Here is a 17,554-nt window from a genome sequence, read left to right as displayed (position 1 = left end):
CCTCCGCGCCGGGCTCAGTGGTGGCGGCCCAGCCGAGTTCCGCTTCCTGTGGCTGCTGCCGCCGCCGCTGCTGCCGCTGCTGCTGCTGCGGGCGCCGCGTCCGGGCGAGCGCGCAGTTGGTGCCTTAGCGCCGCGCCTCTCCCTCGCCGCGCCGCTGGGTCGCTGCCGCCCGGGGGCCCGCGCGGCTCCTGACTTCCCTTCCGGGCGAGGATGCCGCCCGAGGGCGCTCCCACCCCCCGCCTTCGCTAGCCCGGGCCCCCCACTCCATGGCCGCCTCGGCGCCGCCCCCACCGGACAAGCTGGAGGGAGGTGGCGGCCCCGCACCGCCCCCTGCGCCGCCCAGCACCGGGAGGAAGCAGGGCAAGGCCGGTGAGAGCTGCGAGGGGCCGCGGTGGGGCTGGGGGGCTGGACAGGCCGAGGACTCGCGGACCCCGAAGCGGGGAGTCGGTGGGGAGCACGAGGGGGTCTCAGACTGAAGGAGGGCGGCTCGGATGGAGAGTGGGTGGGTGAAGGCCCCCTGGGCGGGCGTCCCCGAGTTTGGGGGTACACAGAATTCGGGAGTCTCGTGGAGTCAGTGTCAGGAAGTCGCTGCGCGTGTGGCCCCGCTCACAATGCCGTTTCAAAGCCCATGCCTTGCCGAGCTGGGTGGACGAGCATCCCATCAAAGTTCCAGGAGTTCCTCGGGAGGGCCTGGGGGAGGAGTTTGGAGAAACCTTGTCCACCACTGCCCTGTGCTGCTCTTCCAGGTCTGCAAATGAAGAGCCCCGAAAAGAAGCGAAGGAAGTCAAATACTCAGGTGAATGAATGAATGAATTGGGGTGGGGGAGGGTAGGGGGAGGCAGCCTCGCTGCACCATGCCACATCCGTATCTGTTTCCAACTTCATTGTAAATTCCCGGAGAAAGCCTCTCCAGGAGAAGCTGGAGCAGCCCCGAGGCACAGTAGTGACACTTTGAGCTGCTCGCTGTGAGGTCAGCAGTTGGAAACCACCGCCACTTCAAGAGGGAACACAGTCCTGGAGACCCACCAGAGCCGTTCTGGTGGGGGTGGCCATGGGTGGGATTCAGCTAGATGACAGGACCCCGGGACTGTGTTTTTGTTCAAGAGATGCTTTGATGGACGAGCTCACCAGGCAGGGGGTGGGTGAGAGCCCCTCTCCCTTCCGCTTCTCTTCCTGTGCCCAACGATAACAGTTGCCATTGATTGGAACTTGGGGCTGGCCTAGGGGCCCTTGGTCGGGCTGCTACTTTTAAGGCTTTGGGGAGAGAGGCCTTAGCCCTATGTTACCAAGGAGAAATCTGAAGGTGAACAAAATAAGTGCCCGCTCTAAGGTCATCCAGCTCACAGCTGGCTCAGCGCTGCCAGCTGCCCTCGCTGGCTTTGCTCTCCCTGCCTTGTTGCATTCTCAGACCCGTCCTGCTTCCAGCTCTGAGCCAGCTCCCATCGTCTCCCGGACTGGCGTTTCCTTCCGGTGCTCTGCGGGCCTCACCCAGCACTGTCTTCAACTGCCCTCTTTCCCGCTTCTCCCCCCAGGGCCCTGCATACTCACATCTGACGGAGTTTGCGCCGCCCCCGACTCCTATGGTGGATCATCTGGTTGCGTCCAACCCTTTTGAGGATGACTTCGGAGCCCCAAAAGTGGGGGCTGCAGCGCCTCCTTTCCTGGGCAGCCCTGTGCCCTTTGGAGGCTTTCGAGTACAGGGGGGCATGGCTGGCCAGGTCCCCCCAGGCTATGGAGCTGGGGGCGGAGGGGGTCCCCAGCCTCTCCGCAGGCAGCCGCCTCCTTTCCCTCCCAATCCTATGGGCCCTGCTTTCAACATGCCCCCCCAGGGCCCTGGCTACCCACCCCCAGGCAACATGAACTTTCCCAGCCAACCCTTCAACCAACCTCTGGGCCAGAACTTCAGCCCTCCGAGTGGGCAGATGATGGCAGGCCCTGTGGGAGGATTTGGCCCCATGATCTCCCCCACCATGGGGCAGCCTCCCAGAGGGGAGCTGGGCCCGCCACTCCCCCAGCGCTTTGCCCAGCCAGGAGCACCTTTTGGCCCCTCTCCTCTCCAGAGACCTGGTCAGGGGCTCCCCAGCCTGCCCCCTAACACAAGCCCCTTTCCTGGGCCAGACCCCAGCTTCCCTGGCCCTGGTGGTGAGGATGGGGGGAAGCCCTTAAACCCACCTGCCCCCACCGCTTTTCCCCAGGAGCCCCACTCGGGCTCCCCGGCTGCTGCAGTGAATGGGAATCAACCCAGTTTCCCCCAAAACAGCAGCGGGCGGGGAGGGGGCACACCGGATGCCAACAGCTTGGCACCCCCCGGCAAAGCAGGCGGGGGCTCCGGGCCCCAGCCGCCCCCAGGCCTGGTGTATCCCTGTGGTGCCTGTCGGAGTGAGGTGAACGACGACCAGGACGCCATCCTATGTGAGGCCTCGTGCCAGAAGTGGTTCCACCGGGAGTGCACGGGCATGACTGAGAGCGCCTACGGGCTGCTCACCACAGAGGCCTCTGCCGTCTGGGCCTGCGACCTCTGCCTCAAGACCAAGGAGATTCAGTCCGTCTACATCCGAGAGGGCATGGGGCAGCTGGTGGCTGCCAATGACGGGTGACGCTGTGGGGGTGGCCTAAGGAAGTATGCACATCCCTCCCTGTCCTTGTGGGGTGCTTGTTTCCCGCTCTGGCTCTCGGCCTGTTTCCAGGGGGATCCCATTCCCATGGGGGCAGAAAAGGATCTGAGATGGGCAGGTCGAAGAGGGCCCGGATCGCTGACTTTTCTGGCAATTTGGCAGCTGAGATCTACCGAGGTCCCAGAAATCAAAGTCTCGCAGCTCAGAGCCATCTCTGGATGGCTGTCTCCGGAGGCCTAGGGCTGTGGGGGCCAGAGGAGATCCTGGAGGGCTGGGTGTGGATACCCGCTGACACTGTGCCTCTATCAAACGCCGTGGCGCCAGCCTGAGATTTTGGCATCAAAGTTTCTGGCCTGGAGAGCTGGTGTCTCTTCCTCCCCACAGTAGTCCTCCTTGGGGGCTCTGTGAGATGGCACTAGGGCAAAAATGGGACTTACCCCCCACCCTTTTCCACCTCCCCCCTTTGCTCCCTTTGTCCCCGACCTCCCTGCAGAGAACCAAATAGCTCTAAGGAGCTGGAGAGTTCTTGGTGACTTGGGGCTTCAAGACAGTAGGTAAGAGATGCTGACAGGACTTACCTGCCTCATACCAAAGTCACTGCTCCTCCTCAGCAGCCCCTCCCTCATGCAGTTCTAATGACCATGTGGTTTTGTTTTTTGTTCTTGGGTTGTTGTTTTTTGGGGTTTATTTTGCCAAAAAAGTGGGATGTGTGGTCTGACCAGCCAGGATAGCTGAAGTCGACTATCCCAGAAGTCTGGACCCTGGGGTCGCACCCCCAGTCCCTCACCATGCCCGTCTGTTGCACATTATCCCCTGCGCCTTTCTTCAGCCCGTACTTCCCTGGCCTGAGTGAAGGAAAGCTTGAAGAGGGGCAGAGCCCCTATACCTCATTTCCCAGCCTTGTCCTGGGGCCCAAGGGAGGCCCTGCCTCGGCCATGGGGAGGGTGGGGGACTGGATACGGCGGGAGCCCCACTCATGGTACTAAAAGGTCCAAGAACCCGGCTGTGCTCGTGCCCTTGCTGTGCTTTTCACGTCTTGGGCTTCATCATCCAGCAGTTCTTCCTCTCAGGCCATGCCCAGTTGTGGACTTAATTTGCTTTTTCTTTTTTAAGGACTGGCTGCCAGGGAGGAGCCCGGGGCTGAGCTGACATCCTCAGCTGTTCATCCCTGCAGCTCTGCCCATTCCATTCTTCACTGGGGTGGGGGAAGGGCAGGCAGGAGTGTGGTCTAGAAGCACAGGGTGAGGTGGCAGAGCCCCCCTCCCATGTCCCCCTCCCTCCTAGGCTAGGAACCCAGTGGTCTGCCAAGGGGCCAGCAGCCTCTGAGGCTGGGAGAACAGACCTGGGCACATTAGAACAGACCTCCTGCCACCCAACTTTGTGTTTCTGTTTGCCCCTTTTATCTTTTGATACTTTTGTGTTGTCTACCCCCCCCTTTTTTTGTAAAAAAAACGGAGGCCCTGGGGCTGCAGGGTGTCTTTGCTCTCTCCCTCCACTACTTCCTGGAAGAAAGTAGGATGACAGAGATGTGGGGGAGTGTTTTGTACGGTTGGATTAATAAAATGACTTGAAAATCCAGATAAGGGCTCCTTGCATTTATGTGCAAAAGCAGTCGGAAAGACCCACAGTCGTCCCTGGGAAGGGTGGCTTAGGGTGGGCATGCATTCCCCCAGAGTGGGAAGGGAGGAAGAGTCAGGCCCCAGAACTGACTGGAGTGGGTGGGCAGGGGCCCACAAGGGTGGTGTCCCTGCTGTGAGAAAGGGCCCGGGTTTTTCTGAGCACATTCCTGGGTCAGGCCCCAAGCCAGAAAGTGCTTTGGCTCCGAGGCTTCTGGGAGAGGAGCCCTTCTGGGTTTACCACCCCCTTTGCCAGTTGTTCCTTCCAGGGTAGCACCAGGGGCTGGGGAGGAGCTGCCCTGGGCCTAACATTAGGTTTGGGTGGGGGGGACTCTGGAGGCCTCTCGTGCTTTAAAATAGTGTGGCAACCCCTTCCTTAAACCGTGTAATGGATTGAAGTGCCCAGCCGTCGGCCGCCTCTCCCCTGCCGGCCCCTCCCCCCGGCCTGCAGCTGTCACGGCCTATTTTGGGGCCAACTTGGCCCCTGGGTGCTTGTCCCAGGAGACACCACCCTTAGCCTTCCTGTTTCAGGTCTTCCCTGAAAAAACTCGGTAGTTACTGGGAAAGGAGGGAAGGTTGCGTAAAATTCAGTTTTCGGGGTCCCGGGTTTCCCACCACAGGAGGGTAAAGCGCAGGTTTAAGGCTTGTGTAGCCCCACCCTCCGGTTCCAACTCCAGCGCGTATTGGCCAAAAGTTTCCGCCCCTTGGAGGAAGCTGACTTGCCATTGGTCAGCCACTGGCCACATGACCCCCCCTTTTTTCTTGGGCTGGAAACCAGGGGAGGCAGCAACAAGTTCAGCGGAAGACCGAAGCTGGGTCAGGTAATGCCCCAGCCGGGAAGGGGACCAGAGATACCCTGAGAGAGGAAGGGTCAAGGGCAGGGAGGGCGGGACTCACGAGGGACTGGGCTTTCCCCAGGGTCACAGACCCGCTGGTCTCTTCTGGGCCGGGGAAGGAGGGCCCTACGCAGACATTTCCAAAACAGGAACTTGGCTGTGGGACTCCTGGGCCAATTTTGTGTCCTCAGGTCCTTTGCTTCGGGGAGTTCGGGGCCACAACTGTTGGAGGGGTTGAAATTGGCAAGGTTTCCCAGCTTGTGCAGAGTGGGAGAGCTCCCCCTTTAGCTATCATTTAGAAATAGCCAACGTTTGACCATCCTGTTTTTTCAGAACCCAAACCTGTTACAGGTAATTCTGAGGCACAGCAGCCTTCTAGAACAGAGTAGAACTGCCCCACGGAGTGTCCAAGACTGGAAATCTTTCAGGGAGCAGACTTTGCTCCCACAGAGCAGTCTGGGGGCTTGAAATGCCCACCTTTTGATTAGCAGTCAGGAGCTTCACCACCATACCACCAGGGTTTCTTGACAATCCACACAGGATGTTGATGTTGATGTTGATGTTGTTGTTGTTGTTGCTGTTGCTGTTGCCGCCTCCTGCCTGGGGCAGACTAAGAAAGAAAAGGGAGGGGTCTTGAGTGAGTGGGTCCAGGTGGATTTTCTTACAGGCTGATGAAAACCCAGCAGAGAAGCTTGGAGAGAGGACAGAAGGAACTTCCTAATAAGGAAGTCAGAGGTTGGTTTGGGAGAAGAAGAGTACTTTTGGAATCCTAGGTGATCCCAGCAGAGAGGGATCCGAGTTTGGGGCACTGTGGACCAGGGTTCCAGAATGCCTCCTGTTAGGGTCTCAGAAGTGTTTGTCTTGTTGACCCAAATACCATGGCTGGTTTCCATGGAGACAGTGGGTCTGACATCATCCTGGTTGCCATGGTGTCCGCGGAGTTCCGGAGGACCTGAGCAGGCTGTACACAGCCCGGGATAAACAGGGACTTCAGCCCGAGCTGCTGCCACTTCCTTCCTGCCACCACCTGTTAACAGTCATACGCAGCAACTGGGGACGGGAGATGATGACAGACCAGCGGCGGCAGGGCCCGAGAGCAGACGGCAGTGCCTGTAAAGGCCTGCCAACATGTCCTGTTGGACTTGGCAAGTGGCTGGCACTGCAGCCATCCTTTCTCCCTGGGAGATGGAAGGTGTGTCACTGAGGACGGGTCTGGGAGACATCCCTCCCCTGCCCCAAGCTTAGGTGTCCCCTGGCAAAGGCCACGGAGATCATTAGGGTACTATGTGGGGCTTACAACTGCTCAGATGGAAGGCGACACCCTTATTTTCCTTCTGAGGGTTTCACCCACTTATTGTCCTCTGAGTCAGTCTCCACTCATAGCGACCCCATAGGACAGAGTAGAAGTGCTCCTGTGGGTGTCCGAGACTATAACTCTTCACAGGAGTTGAAAGCTTGGTCTTTATCCTGAAGAACTGCAGGTGGTTTCGAACTGCTGACCTGGCGGTTAGCAGCCCAACATATAGACATTCTGCTCCTTCTAGTCCCTCACTAAGCAGTCACTTACCCGTCCTTGAAGAATTACAATCCAGGACTCCCACCTACCCCTCCACCTCCTTAGCCAGGCCCCACCAGCAACTGCCCCAGCCTGAGGGGGCAGTCTTGGTCTTGGCTGAAGGAATAAGTCCCTCTCTTCCTAGCTTTCCCTGTGCCAGGGCTTTGGAAGTGGGAGGACTCCCTTCCTGCCAGATCAGATCGGATAAGCAGCAGGGAGGGTCGCACACTGGAAAGTGTTTTCTACACGATTGTTGCCACATGGTACTTTCCCCAGTCAGTCCCCATCACTGTCCCTGAGATGAAACACCCTGGGGATGCGCTAAGAAGGGGAAGAAGATTTTGGATGGAGAGTGAGGGGGACAAGGAGATAGTCTAAAGGCACATCCAGGTGGAGCTAGGTGATCTCAGCGGATCTCAACCCTGGCTGCACCTGACACATCTGGAGAGGCTTTAAGAAAGGCTCTACCCCCAGCCAGCTGAATGAGAATCTCAGGTAGGGACCAGTGTTGAGAACCCCCAAACAAGACCATGCCGGGGACTTCTGGTGAGAGACCTTGGCCCGAGGGCATTGGTGGCAGTGGAGGGGCCTGGCACTGGCTAACTTTCCTTGCTCCTCTGAGTCACGGTCGTCTTTAGCACGGTGAGTTAGTCAGCCATCTGGGGTTTGTGTTTCCCTGTCTGAAGCACAGACAGCTCAGAGCCAGACCCCACGCAGTGGCAGGCTTTGGGGAGCCCTGGGCAGTTGGCCTGGATATTCCCCAAAGCCTTTCCACCCCTAGGCTTCTCTGACCTTTCAAGGTCAGTCCAGTTTCCCAAGGACCCGCTGGCCCTGGAAGAGCCACTCTGCCCCTGGCTGTGGGCAGGGGTTGATTTACAATGCAAATACTGCAGGTGACTTCAGGTGTAGAGGTCTGAAGGGCTAGAACCAGGCTGGGTTCTGAGGCTGCTGCTGCGGGTGTGGGGTGTGAATGTGGAGTTGGGGGGGTCCTTGAAAGAAGTTTATTTACAGATCACAGTCACAGCAGCCCGGGGACCTCGGCAGCAGCGATGGCCTCCTGCCCAGACTCGGATAATAGTTGGGTACTTGCTGGTACAGAGGTAGGAAGCTGGGGGCGTCTAATGGGGCTGGGGTGCTTCCTGGGCCTGTCTCTAGAGGCAGGGGGAGGAGCTCAAGCCCCAGAGGTTAAGGGGGGGAGGAACTCATGGAGAAGGTGTTGGGACTTGGACCTGCCTTGATGCTGAGAAAAGTGGGAAGACCAGCTTGTGCCAAGGTCTTTGGACAGTGGTGGGAAGGAGCACCCCTGGGCCAAGGAGGATGTGTGTCCAAGCCAGTGATGGAATGAGGTGCGAGCAGAGCTGAGAGGCCCGGTGGAGGCATCTGGCCTCATCCTGAAGGGGACCCCGTGAAGGCCTGTGCGTTGGACAGTGTTAGGACCCTCACTGGAAAGAGGGGCCCACCGCATGGCTGGGGAGGAACAGGGAGGATGTTTGGAGGCTCCCCAAGGGGAGCGCTCCAGGTTTGAGGTGTTGGATTCTGGGGCTGGAGACAGTTTGTCACACGGGAGTGTCTGTGTTCCTGCCTCTGGGACTGGGTCTGTTAGAATAACCAGGAGGGGAAGCAGGGAGCGCTCAGTGTAGACATACTGGGTGAGCGTGGGGGGCCTCAAGGATGGCCCCAGAGCAGGACACATGGATTGGGGCTCCCTGGCAGGGGAGGAGGAAGCAGGGTGGAGAAGGAGGGGACCAGGTGACTTGTGTTCAGTGTCCTGGCTGCCTGTAGAGGCACCTTGCTGACTGGTGGGGGCCCTGGGTACCATCTCACCTCTGCCCCCCCGCCCCCCCCTTGCCATGATGGGTTTGGACGCTGGCCTTGTAGAGGGGGCATGAGAACAGAATGGAACAATTCTGTTCTGAGCGTTTTGAAAATGACAGACATACTAAGTCAAAGATGAGGTGGGTGGTGGGCCTGCCCAGGGCAGTATGCAGGGAGAGGGAGGCTGAGGGCCTCATGGAGACCGGGTCAGCCTCTCGGTGGCCAGGTGAGCGGGGCTTCTGTGAGCACCTGTCAGGGGAGGGCAGGCAGTGTGGGGGGCTAGTGGGAAATGCCAGGATGATGTAAGTGTTTGGCCTGTTATGTGGGCAAGCCTGGAGGGACAAAGCTGTAACCGTGAGTGCCCAAGGGATTCTGTTCCCTCGCCCCACCCAATAGATGCCAAGGTGGTTCATCTGTCGGGAAGGGGGTAGTGGTGGACTGGGCAGGCTTGCTGCTCTGTTCATGAGAAAGCCAGTCTCTGAAAGCTTCCCACAGTGCAGGTGCCATCAGGCAGTGGAGGCTTCCCCTTTGAGCTGAGAAGCTGGTGCCAGCTCACCAAGCCCTGCCAGTCTGGTAGGACTCATCCCCCCTCATGGTGCACCTTTGAGAGATGGGGCTGGGACCCTGAGCGGGCCCCTCTGACAGCTCCAAGCCGTTGGTTTTGGCCCACTGCCTGTCCTCTGTAGCAGCCCTTCCACTCGACCCCTCCCCCCAGAGCCTGCCTGTGGAGACCTTGGGCCCAGAGTCCAGGGCGGATCCAGAGAGTGACATGGCCCCCGAGAGCACCTCAGAGGCCGGTGGTGAAGAGTTAGCTGGAACCGTGGAGCCAGAAGGTGAGGGGCGTCTTGCTGCGGGTGAGGGCGTGGCTCCCCTTCCTGTCTGTTCCCAGTTACCCTCCGAAAGAGGGGCTTTGGGCCCTCATGGATCTCAGTGTAACCACACCTTCCCTGGTTCCATCCCATTTGCTGGACTTTTCCCACCCCTTCTGACCTGGCAGGGGCTTCGGGAACCAGAGAACTGAAAAGGGGTGTTCAGCAGGGGGGCAGGGGTGCTGCTGTTTTTCCTGAGCTTTTTCTACCCCCTCCCACCCCCGCCACCCCAGAGACCCACTTCAAGAGTGAGGGCTCCCAGTCTGGGGCCATTCCTTTTCCTCCCGAGGAGCTGGAGGCCAAGGTGAGGGTGTTCTCCGGTGGGGGACTGGGAGTGGGAGGGAGAGCAGCTGCTCACAGCTGGGTCTGCGTCCCCAGGGGGCCCTGGGGGGCGATGGTGGTGATGCCGAGCCCCCGAGCCCAGGAGACACAGTGGCCCAGAGCGACTTGCAGGAGACCTCCTTGCTGGCCGACTTGGAAATGGACACACAGGGCGTGGATGACCAGAGTCCCCCACAGAGCCTGCCCTCGTCCCCAAAATCAGGTGAGTGTTCTCCTGGTCTCCCATGTGTATCTTCCTTCCAGAAGGAGATGGGTGGGGGGGGGGCAGTGAGAATGCCATCCCGAGAGCACTGGGCCGGGCCTGGGCATCACAGCGTGGCCCCCTCCTTCAATCAGAGGGGTGATCCCTCCTTGCCCTCGCTCTGAGTCCACTGCTCTCTGAGGACTCAGAGAAGTTAAGTGACTTGACCTTGACCTGACGCACAGCTGATGCTGACTGACTATTCCTTCTCCGCCAGTGCCCCCCTCCTCCCCTCATTTGTATAACAGACCCTTCCTTCAAAGCCCCTTCCATGTGCTGGCTCTGGTCCCAGGGGAGGTGGGCCGGTGGCTCTCGGCCAGTGTAAAAGAGCACGACGGAGGGCGCCGAGGTGCCAGTCAGAACGAGAGGTGTGCCAAGCAGGAGGGGTCCCAAAGGAAGGAGGGGGGTTCAGTTGGGACAGTGAAGGGATCGGAGAGACACAGACTGTTGGGGAAGGGTTCCGAATGGAAGTGGTATTTGAACAGAGCCTTGTGCAAAACCTCAAAGCCAGACTCCCTGTCATCGAGTGAATGCCGACTCACAGCGACACCACAGGACAGGGTAGAAGTGCCCGGGTGGGTTTCCGAGATGGTGACTCATGACGGAGTAGGAAGTAGGAAGCCTCATCATTCTCCTGAGAAACAGCTGGTGGCTTTGAACTGCTGACCTTGTAGTTAGCCCAACTGTAACTACTGCGCCACCTGGGCTCCTCAGTGGAAGGTTGGGTCCCGAGAACTGGCACATCCAAGGCAGGGCTGCAGCTTCAGGGAAGACCTGGGGGCACCATCCAAGGGGTTCTCTCAGGGGAGGGGCTCTGCAGGCGGAGAGGGAAGGAGTTGGGCCGCTTGTGCGGCCTTGACTGTGGCCGAGGAGTGCATGAATCCATTGTGAAGGGAGAGACCAGGGACCTTGAAGCCACAGTGATGAGAGCAGAAGTAAGGTGGTCGCAGTCGCTGGGAAGAAGAGTAGACTGCTGATGACATGGTCAAGGGTTGAACTGTGGAGACTTGCTATTGGACTTGGGGTGATGAAAGGGGGCTTGGGGTTAGGCTGGTGATGTCACTTGTAACTTTTGCTGAGTTGGGGAACATCAGAAAAGAGGGCATTGTGTTAAACGGTCCCGGTCCCTGAGGACCACCCACATGCAGCCGTCTAGTTGTGGACCTCGAGGAGGCCAGGTACGCTGGCTGGAGGGGAGGGGCGAGCAGGGGTGTGGGTCCGGTGGAGAGGTGGGGACTGTGCATATAGTATAGAACAGCGGTTCTTAACCTGTGGGTTGCGACCCCTTTGGGGGTTGAACGACCCTTTCACAGGGTTGCCAGATTCCTAACAGTAGCCAAATTACAGCTAGGAAGTAGCAACAAAGTAATTTTATGGTTGGGGACCAGCACACCATGAGGAACTATATGGAAGGGTTGCGTTGCGGCATTAGGAAGGTTGAGAACCACTGGTCTAGTAAGAACAGAGAACTGGAAAGGGCAGTGGGGAGCCCACCACTCTGGGGATCGGAGAGAACTGGGCCAGGAGGCCGCAGAGTGACCAGGAGGATGTGAGGTGCTCACGGGGCGGGGCAGGCTGCGGGGGGAGGGGGCACATGCTGGGAGGAGGACTCTGCTTTAGGATGCAGTGGGCTTTTGTAGTTTGCAGATGGAAAAGCCTCGAGAGGGGCTGGAAGCCATCGTCACTGCACGAGTGGCCAGGGTCTCCCCGTGGCCTCTCTGCAGCCCGCCACTGGCCTTCCTCCACGTCCCCCTTCAATTTCGGCTCTAAGAGCCCCATCCTTCCCTCCAGTTCGGCTCATGGAGGAGCTGCACTGCTCCAGTAGTGACGACGACACAGACGTGGACATCGAGGGCCTGCGGAGACGGCGGGGCCGGGACCCCAGCCCTGCCCAGCCCTCCACGCCCCCAGGTGCAGGGGACCAGGCGGGCAGCGAGGGCGTGGTAGGGGAGCTGGGCATCTCCCTCAACATGTGCCTTCTCGGAGCATTAGTCATGCTGGGCCTGGGCATCCTCCTGTTCTCTGGTGAGTGCTGCCTCTCCAAGGGACCTGGGTCTCTTCCCCAGCCCCTCCTGCCTCAGCCTCTCCTCCCCCTGCCCCCCACCTCCTCTCTCCGCCTTATCGCACCCCTCTATCTTCATCCTCAGGTGGCCTCTCAGACTCGGAGCCCGGTGAGTGTGGAGGGTCCTGGGCCTGATTGCCCTCTGCCCCACGGAGGCAGTGATGGGGGGTTTGAGGGGTGCTTGTCTGAGTCAGGAATGGAGGGGCGCTGCTGGGGGCTGCAGTTACTTACTGTTCGGTTATTGGCCTCTTCAGTGCTAAGGGTCAGCTCTGGCTCTGGACTTCTTTGAATTTCTGAGCCATAGAGCAGGAGGGAGGGAGGGAGAGAGAGAGAGAGAACTAGTGTATCTTGTGTGTCTAGGGACAGAATGGACTCTATGATTCACCCTTCACCCCCCTCCTTTTTCTTTTTTTAAACTTTCTATTGTGAATTAAGGAGCTCTGCCCTGGTGGTGGTGTGGTTATGCATTGAACTGTGATCTGCAAGGTCAGCTGTTCGAAACCACCAGCCCCTCCGAGGGAGAAAGACAGGGCTTTCTCCTCCTGTAAGCAGCAATTACAGGCTCAGGCCCACAGGGCTAGTTCTGTTCCATCTTGTAGCGTGGCTGTGCATCGTCATTGACTCGATAGCAGTGAGTTTGGTGGTGGTGTTGTTTTTAAATTGTGAATTAGATTGGAGTTTACATTTTAGATAATTTTTGTATTCAGCTAAACAACTTCATCAAACCTCCTGTAGCTCGCCCTAGCCGGTTTCCCTCCTCTAGGGATCCATTTAGGATCTGAGCCACGCAGAGGATTTGGGTCTTGTTCTAGTTCACAGCCTTACCAGACCCCAATCCCAGGGGCCTCCGCTTCCCTGCCCCTGTCCAAGCACGTAACTTTGTATAGCTGTTCTGCGGCTCTCACGGCCCCCTCCCCGCCCCGCCCCTCCTCTCCCCACAGCAGACTTTGCTACATTGAGCCCGGCACCCCTCTCCCTCTCCCACAGAGCCCCTGGAGGAAGGCGGGGAGTTGCAGGTCCTCCCAGAGACTGGGTGGGACACGGAGTCGCAGGAGACGGTGGCGGTGGGTGGACAGGCACATGTAAGTGTCTCCGTGTTGTGTGGAGCCCTGGGAGAAGAGCCGGGCTGCCTGGACAGTGGGGTAATTGGCTTCTGACCTCAGGATGCACCGAGGGAGCCGATGCAGGCCTCAGCGCCCCCTGGCAGTGTCCCCAGCCTGCAGAGCATGGCCCTCCTGTTGGACAAGCTGGCTAAAGAGAACCAGGACATCCGGCTCCTGCAGGCTCAGTTGCAGGTGGGCATCGGTGAGGGGTGGGCTGGGCCAGCCTGTGTCTTTCTGATCGCCACAAAAGAATGTCCCCTGCTCCCCTGCTTTGACTCCTCTAGCCCTCTGTCCACATTGCTCATGCTAAGACCCAGGCCAAGGCTGGCCTGCCTGTTTTACATGGCATGCCACCTCCAACTGATGGGTGTGGAGAAGGATTTGAAGACGTGATGGGAAAGAAGTGCTGTGCTCAATTGATGATGTCTGTTCTGGGGAGGGGAGGTGGGTCTAGGGCCCGGGAGCCATCTATTGGCTATCCTTAGGTAAATTTGAAAAACACGCTTATTTGATGAAGATGGTGAAACTGTGGTCCTGGGGGAAATGTGGGACTCCACGGGGTAGGATGGGGATGGTGAGCAGGCTGAGAGGCAAACCCTCTGCACCTTTCAGCCCTTGAAAGGGGCTTCGGCCTCATGCTGGGATTGCATGGAATTGGAGGCAAGCGCACTGGACCTGACCTGACAAGGATGCCTTGCCCGGCCCGTGACCCCCTGCCTGTTCCCACTCCAGGCCCAGAAGGAAGAGCTCCTGAGCCTGGCGAGCCAGCCCAAAGGGCTACAGGAGGAGAACGCCCGCCTGCGCGGGGCCCTGCAGCAGGGTGAGGCTGCCCAGCGGGCCCTGGAGGCAGAGCTGCAGCAGCTGCGGGCCCGGCTCCAGGGGCTGGAGGCCGGCTGTGTCCGGGGCCCAGATGGGGTGTGCCTCCACTGGGGCAGAGGCCTGCAGGCCGGCAAGGCCCCGGCAGGGGAAGGCCCCGGGGGGCAGGAGCCAGATCCCGGCTTCCTGAAGCAGAAGGAGCAGCTGGAGGCTGAGGCCCAGGCACTGAGGCAGGAGCTGGAGCAGCAGCGGCGGCTTCTGAGCTCCGTGCAGCAGGAGCTGGCGCGCAGCTTGCGGGAGGCCGGCGGGGGGCACCCAGCCCAGTCTAGCCTGGCCAAGCTGGGCCACAGACTGGCCCAGAAGCTGCAGGGTCAGGGCCAGGACCCCAGGGTGCCCGCCAATGCCTCAGGGACCCGGGGTCCGGAACTCCCCTCCCAGAGTCCCAGAGAACGAGGTGGGAAGGAAAAGTGGCGCGAGGGCCAGGGGGACGGGAAGGCTGAGTATTGGAAGCCTAAGCAGGAGGAACCGGGCCGCGAGCGGGAGCGGAAGAAGAGCTGGGACGGGGGCAAGGGGAAGGAGGCCAAGCAGCAAGGCCCCAAGGAGCTCCCGAGGAAAGAGGGGCGCCCTCAGCCCCCCAGGGAAAGGCAGAAGCATCCTCAGTGGAAGGAGGGGGCCAGAGGCCGGCAGGACCCCCTCCCGCCCTGGGCAGAGCTCCTGCGGCAGGAGTACCGGGCACCCCAGGGCTGCTCCGGGGTGACCGAGTGCGCGCGGCAGGAGGGCCTGGCTGCCTTCGGCGTGGAGCTGGCCCCAGTGCGGCAGCAGGAGCTGGCCCATTTGCTGAGGACCTACCTGGCGCGGCTGCCCTGGGCGGGGCCGCTCACCGAGCAGCTGCCCCTGTCACCGGCTTACTTCGGTGAGGATGGCATCTTCCGCCACGACCGCCTCCGCTTCCGGGATTTTGTGGACGCGCTGGAGGACAGCTTGGAGGAGGTGGCCTTGCGGCAGACGGGCGATGACGACGAGGTGGATGACTTTGAGGACTTCGTCTTCAGCCACTTCTTTGGAGACAGAGCCCGCAAAAAGAGGTGGAGGGGGGGGGCGCGGGTGCCGGGGCTGGGCCCCCCGAGTTGGGCGGTCTAGAGAAGTCTCCTGAGGGCCCGAAGCTGCCTGGCCGCCCCATAGAGTGCTCCTGGGGTTCCCCTCCTGGGTTGGGGGGTTTCCTGCCTTCCCTAGACCTGCCTCCACCCAAGGGCCTTCTCCCTCCCACCCCTCACCGTCCTTACCCCCCCCCCCCCATTGTCTCCCACAGGTCAGGGAAGAAGGACAAGCACATCCGGGGCCCCAGAGTCTTCGGGCCCAGAGAAGAACACAGCCACCAGCACAGGGGCTAAGGCCCCCTGTTTCCGCTCACTTGTACCCAGCCCCGGGGCGGGGCTCCGACTGCTGAGCCCCGCCCCTCCCTGGCTCGCTGGCACCCTTGGCCAGGGTCCAGACCAGCAGAGAGAGCCAGCTCACCCGCACCTGCACTGATGCCATTTGTGCTAGAAAAAGGCCTTAGCTAGACCTGCCTTGTGCCTATGCAAATGTATGCAAATGCCCAGGCCCTTGGGTGGTGACCTTCAGCGGATGTGCTGTGTCTGTGTGCAGAGGGGCGGCAGGAGGGCCTCCTACTTTTGTGTTTGCCTTGGGTTTTGGAGGAGTGGGAGGAGAGGGGGGGAAACTGGGATTGTGAAGCTGGAGCTTGCCTCCCCTCCTGTGTGTGTCCCACCCTAGAGTGCCCCCACAGTACACACACTGACCCAGTGCCCACTAGGAATGGACTCTAGCTAGTGCTGCTGGCTGGGGGTCCAGCATGAGGCATGCCCTTGGGTCTCCTTAAATTTGGAAGCTGCTGTCCCAGGCTGAAGCCCCCCTTTCAGCCCTGCCTCCTTCCTCTGTGATCAGTAGACACAGGTCCCTGTAGGAAAATGCTGCTGGGGTGCTGGAGCCATTGACATTGGGGGGTGGGGGGTGTCTGTCACTTGCACAGGTTTCTCAGCGCGGGGTCCCCACAGTCACTGCCACCTTAGGCACGGCTACTGGGCCCTTCTGTTTGCTCCTCCCTATACACTCACCACCACACCCCAGGTCCCCTGGGTGGAGCTTCTCCAGTTTGCTCCCAGCTGCCCTGGCTGCACCCCTGGGAGAGGTACGAACACGTGGGAGGGTTCTGGAATGGAGCCTTGGGCGTGGTGGTCTTGGGCAAGGTAATCTGTGGAAGCCTCACGTTTCTTGTGCTCAGAAATGGGCGTTGAGAGCTGGCGGGAGATTAAACTGATGTCAGTCGTGTCTGTCCCATGTCTGACTCTAAGGTTTTGCGTCGCTGCTTCAGTAGAGCGGGTGGTAGGGGCAGTGTCACTAGGGTTGGTCCCAGCCTCCCCCCCCCTCCCCCCCGTGGACCTCCTCCTGCACCAGACCATGTTGTTCGGGCCTACTGAGGTGGTTCCGACTCTTAGGGACCCTTTGTACAACAGAGTGAACCACTGCCCAGCCCTGTGCCGTCCACACGTCGTTACAGCCCCCGAGTCCATCCATCCTCTTAGGGGGTTTCTCCTCTGCATTGCCAAGCCGATGGCCTCCGGGGGGGCCTCTCCTCTCCTGCCAGTATGTCCGCAGTATGTCCGCAGAGGCCTCCCCATCCTTGCCTGTGAGGAGCACTCTGGCCTTACTTCTTCCCAGACCGATGGGGTGTCCTTTCAGCAGTCCACGGTGCTTTCAGTACTCTTCTCCAGCACATTTCACATGAATCGAGTCGTCTTGTCTTCCTTGTTCAATGTCCAACTTTCATGTGCCTGTGAGGCAATGGCAAACGCCATGGCTTGGGTCAGGCACACCTTAGTCCTTAAAGTAACATCCCAGCAGATTTACCTAATGCGATGCGACTTCATCTCTTGACTACACGGACTCCTTGTTCATGTTCCTTTCTGTACCGATGCTACTCCTAAATCATAACTCCCATATATCAATGCCAATAAACTTGAGCTCACTGTCAAGTGAGTTGTCAGTTTTCCTATCAAGACAGTAGAACTGTCCCTGTGGGTTTCTGAGACTAACTAGAAAGCCTCATTTTTGTTCTGAGGAGTGGCTGGTGGTTTTGAACGACTGAGCTCATGGTTCACAGCCCAACAAGTAACCACTGTGCCACCAGGGCTCCCTGTAATGGCATTAGTAGTGATATAAACACCCAGCAAAATTAAATGTGCGCTGATGAAATCCCAGGGCTTGAAGAATCCTTGTAATTCGGTGGTAATGGCAGCTCTGACCAGAGCCCATTAGCTTCAGAAGGGAAATTGGTGTCAAGTTTTAGCCTGTCGCTACATTGATTCGTGCAAGCTGGTCTTAAGAGTGTTTTTGTTGTAACTAATTACAGGACTATTTCCCTAAATGACAGGAGCCTTGGTGGCTAGTGACACATAGTAGCGCTGTCCTCTTTAGGACCCTATGCAGAAACTGTATCCTGGTCTACCACCTGGACTTGCTCATCAGAGCTTGGAAACTAAGTAGGCTTGGGCCTGGCTAATATGTGGATGGGAGGCTAAAATTTCCATGTCACCCTCTCTGATAGCATCACCCTGTGCAATCTGCACCCCCAGCACCCCACCCCGCCACCCCCTTCCCAGTGGTACCTCTGGTGGGTGGGGCGGG

The 17,554-nt window shown here is 59.2% G+C and overlaps 2 protein-coding genes across 4 annotated transcripts; both read left to right on the top strand.

The window, feature by feature from the left end:
- The first annotated feature begins 88 nt into the window (after positions 1-88).
- Positions 89-4,198, top strand: PYGO2 (pygopus family PHD finger 2). Its single transcript, XM_075562594.1, has 3 exons — positions 89-369; positions 747-796; positions 1,533-4,198. The coding sequence occupies exons 1-3, from the start codon at positions 267-269 to the stop codon at positions 2,595-2,597; spliced, it is 1,218 nt and encodes a 405-aa protein (XP_075418709.1). The 5' UTR covers positions 89-266; the 3' UTR covers positions 2,598-4,198.
- A 765-nt stretch (positions 4,199-4,963) lies between these two features.
- Positions 4,964-16,207, top strand: PBXIP1 (PBX homeobox interacting protein 1). Of its 3 annotated transcripts, XM_075562583.1 has the most exons (12): positions 4,997-5,052; positions 5,735-5,802; positions 7,634-7,722; positions 9,153-9,270; positions 9,540-9,610; positions 9,685-9,850; positions 11,681-11,914; positions 12,037-12,060; positions 12,939-13,033; positions 13,115-13,246; positions 13,787-14,955; positions 15,180-16,207. In XM_075562583.1, the coding sequence occupies exons 2-12, from the start codon at positions 5,739-5,741 to the stop codon at positions 15,259-15,261; spliced, it is 2,244 nt and encodes a 747-aa protein (XP_075418698.1). In that variant the 5' UTR covers positions 4,997-5,052; positions 5,735-5,738; the 3' UTR covers positions 15,262-16,207. The 3 variants fall into 3 exon arrangements, with proteins under 3 accessions (XP_075418703.1, XP_075418699.1, XP_075418698.1); XM_075562588.1 differs by lacking the exon at positions 5,735-5,802 and having other exon boundaries at positions 4,964-5,052; XM_075562584.1 differs by lacking the exon at positions 12,037-12,060 and having other exon boundaries at positions 4,996-5,052.
- The last annotated feature ends 1,347 nt before the right edge of the window (positions 16,208-17,554 follow it).

The sequence above is a fragment of the Tenrec ecaudatus genome, chromosome 1 (assembly GCF_050624435.1).
Source record: "Tenrec ecaudatus isolate mTenEca1 chromosome 1, mTenEca1.hap1, whole genome shotgun sequence".
Lineage (NCBI taxonomy): Eukaryota > Metazoa > Chordata > Mammalia > Afrosoricida > Tenrecidae > Tenrec > Tenrec ecaudatus.
The sequence above is the reverse complement of the archived record's forward strand: the minus strand, read 5'-3'. Positions and strand labels throughout refer to the sequence as shown.

What these genes read in the sequence shown, in the direction of transcription:
- PYGO2 (XM_075562594.1), top strand. Translation starts at nt 267, where the DNA reads ATGGCCGCCTCGGCGCCGCCCCCACCGGACAAGCTGGAGGGAGGTGGC. An exon ending in GAGGAAGCAGGGCAAGGCCG is followed by an intron (nt 370 to 746) that starts GTGAGAGCTGCG and finishes CTGCTCTTCCAG; the next exon opens with GTCTGCAAATGAAGAGCCCC. An exon ending in GAAGGAAGTCAAATACTCAG is followed by an intron (nt 797 to 1,532) that starts GTGAATGAATGA and finishes TTCTCCCCCCAG; the next exon opens with GGCCCTGCATACTCACATCT.
- PBXIP1 (XM_075562583.1), top strand. Translation starts at nt 5,739, where the DNA reads ATGAAAACCCAGCAGAGAAGCTTGGAGAGAGGACAGAAGGAACTTCCT. An exon ending in GCCCTCGTCCCCAAAATCAG is followed by an intron (nt 9,851 to 11,680) that starts GTGAGTGTTCTC and finishes CCTTCCCTCCAG; the next exon opens with TTCGGCTCATGGAGGAGCTG. An exon ending in GACAGAGCCCGCAAAAAGAG is followed by an intron (nt 14,956 to 15,179) that starts GTGGAGGGGGGG and finishes TGTCTCCCACAG; the next exon opens with GTCAGGGAAGAAGGACAAGC.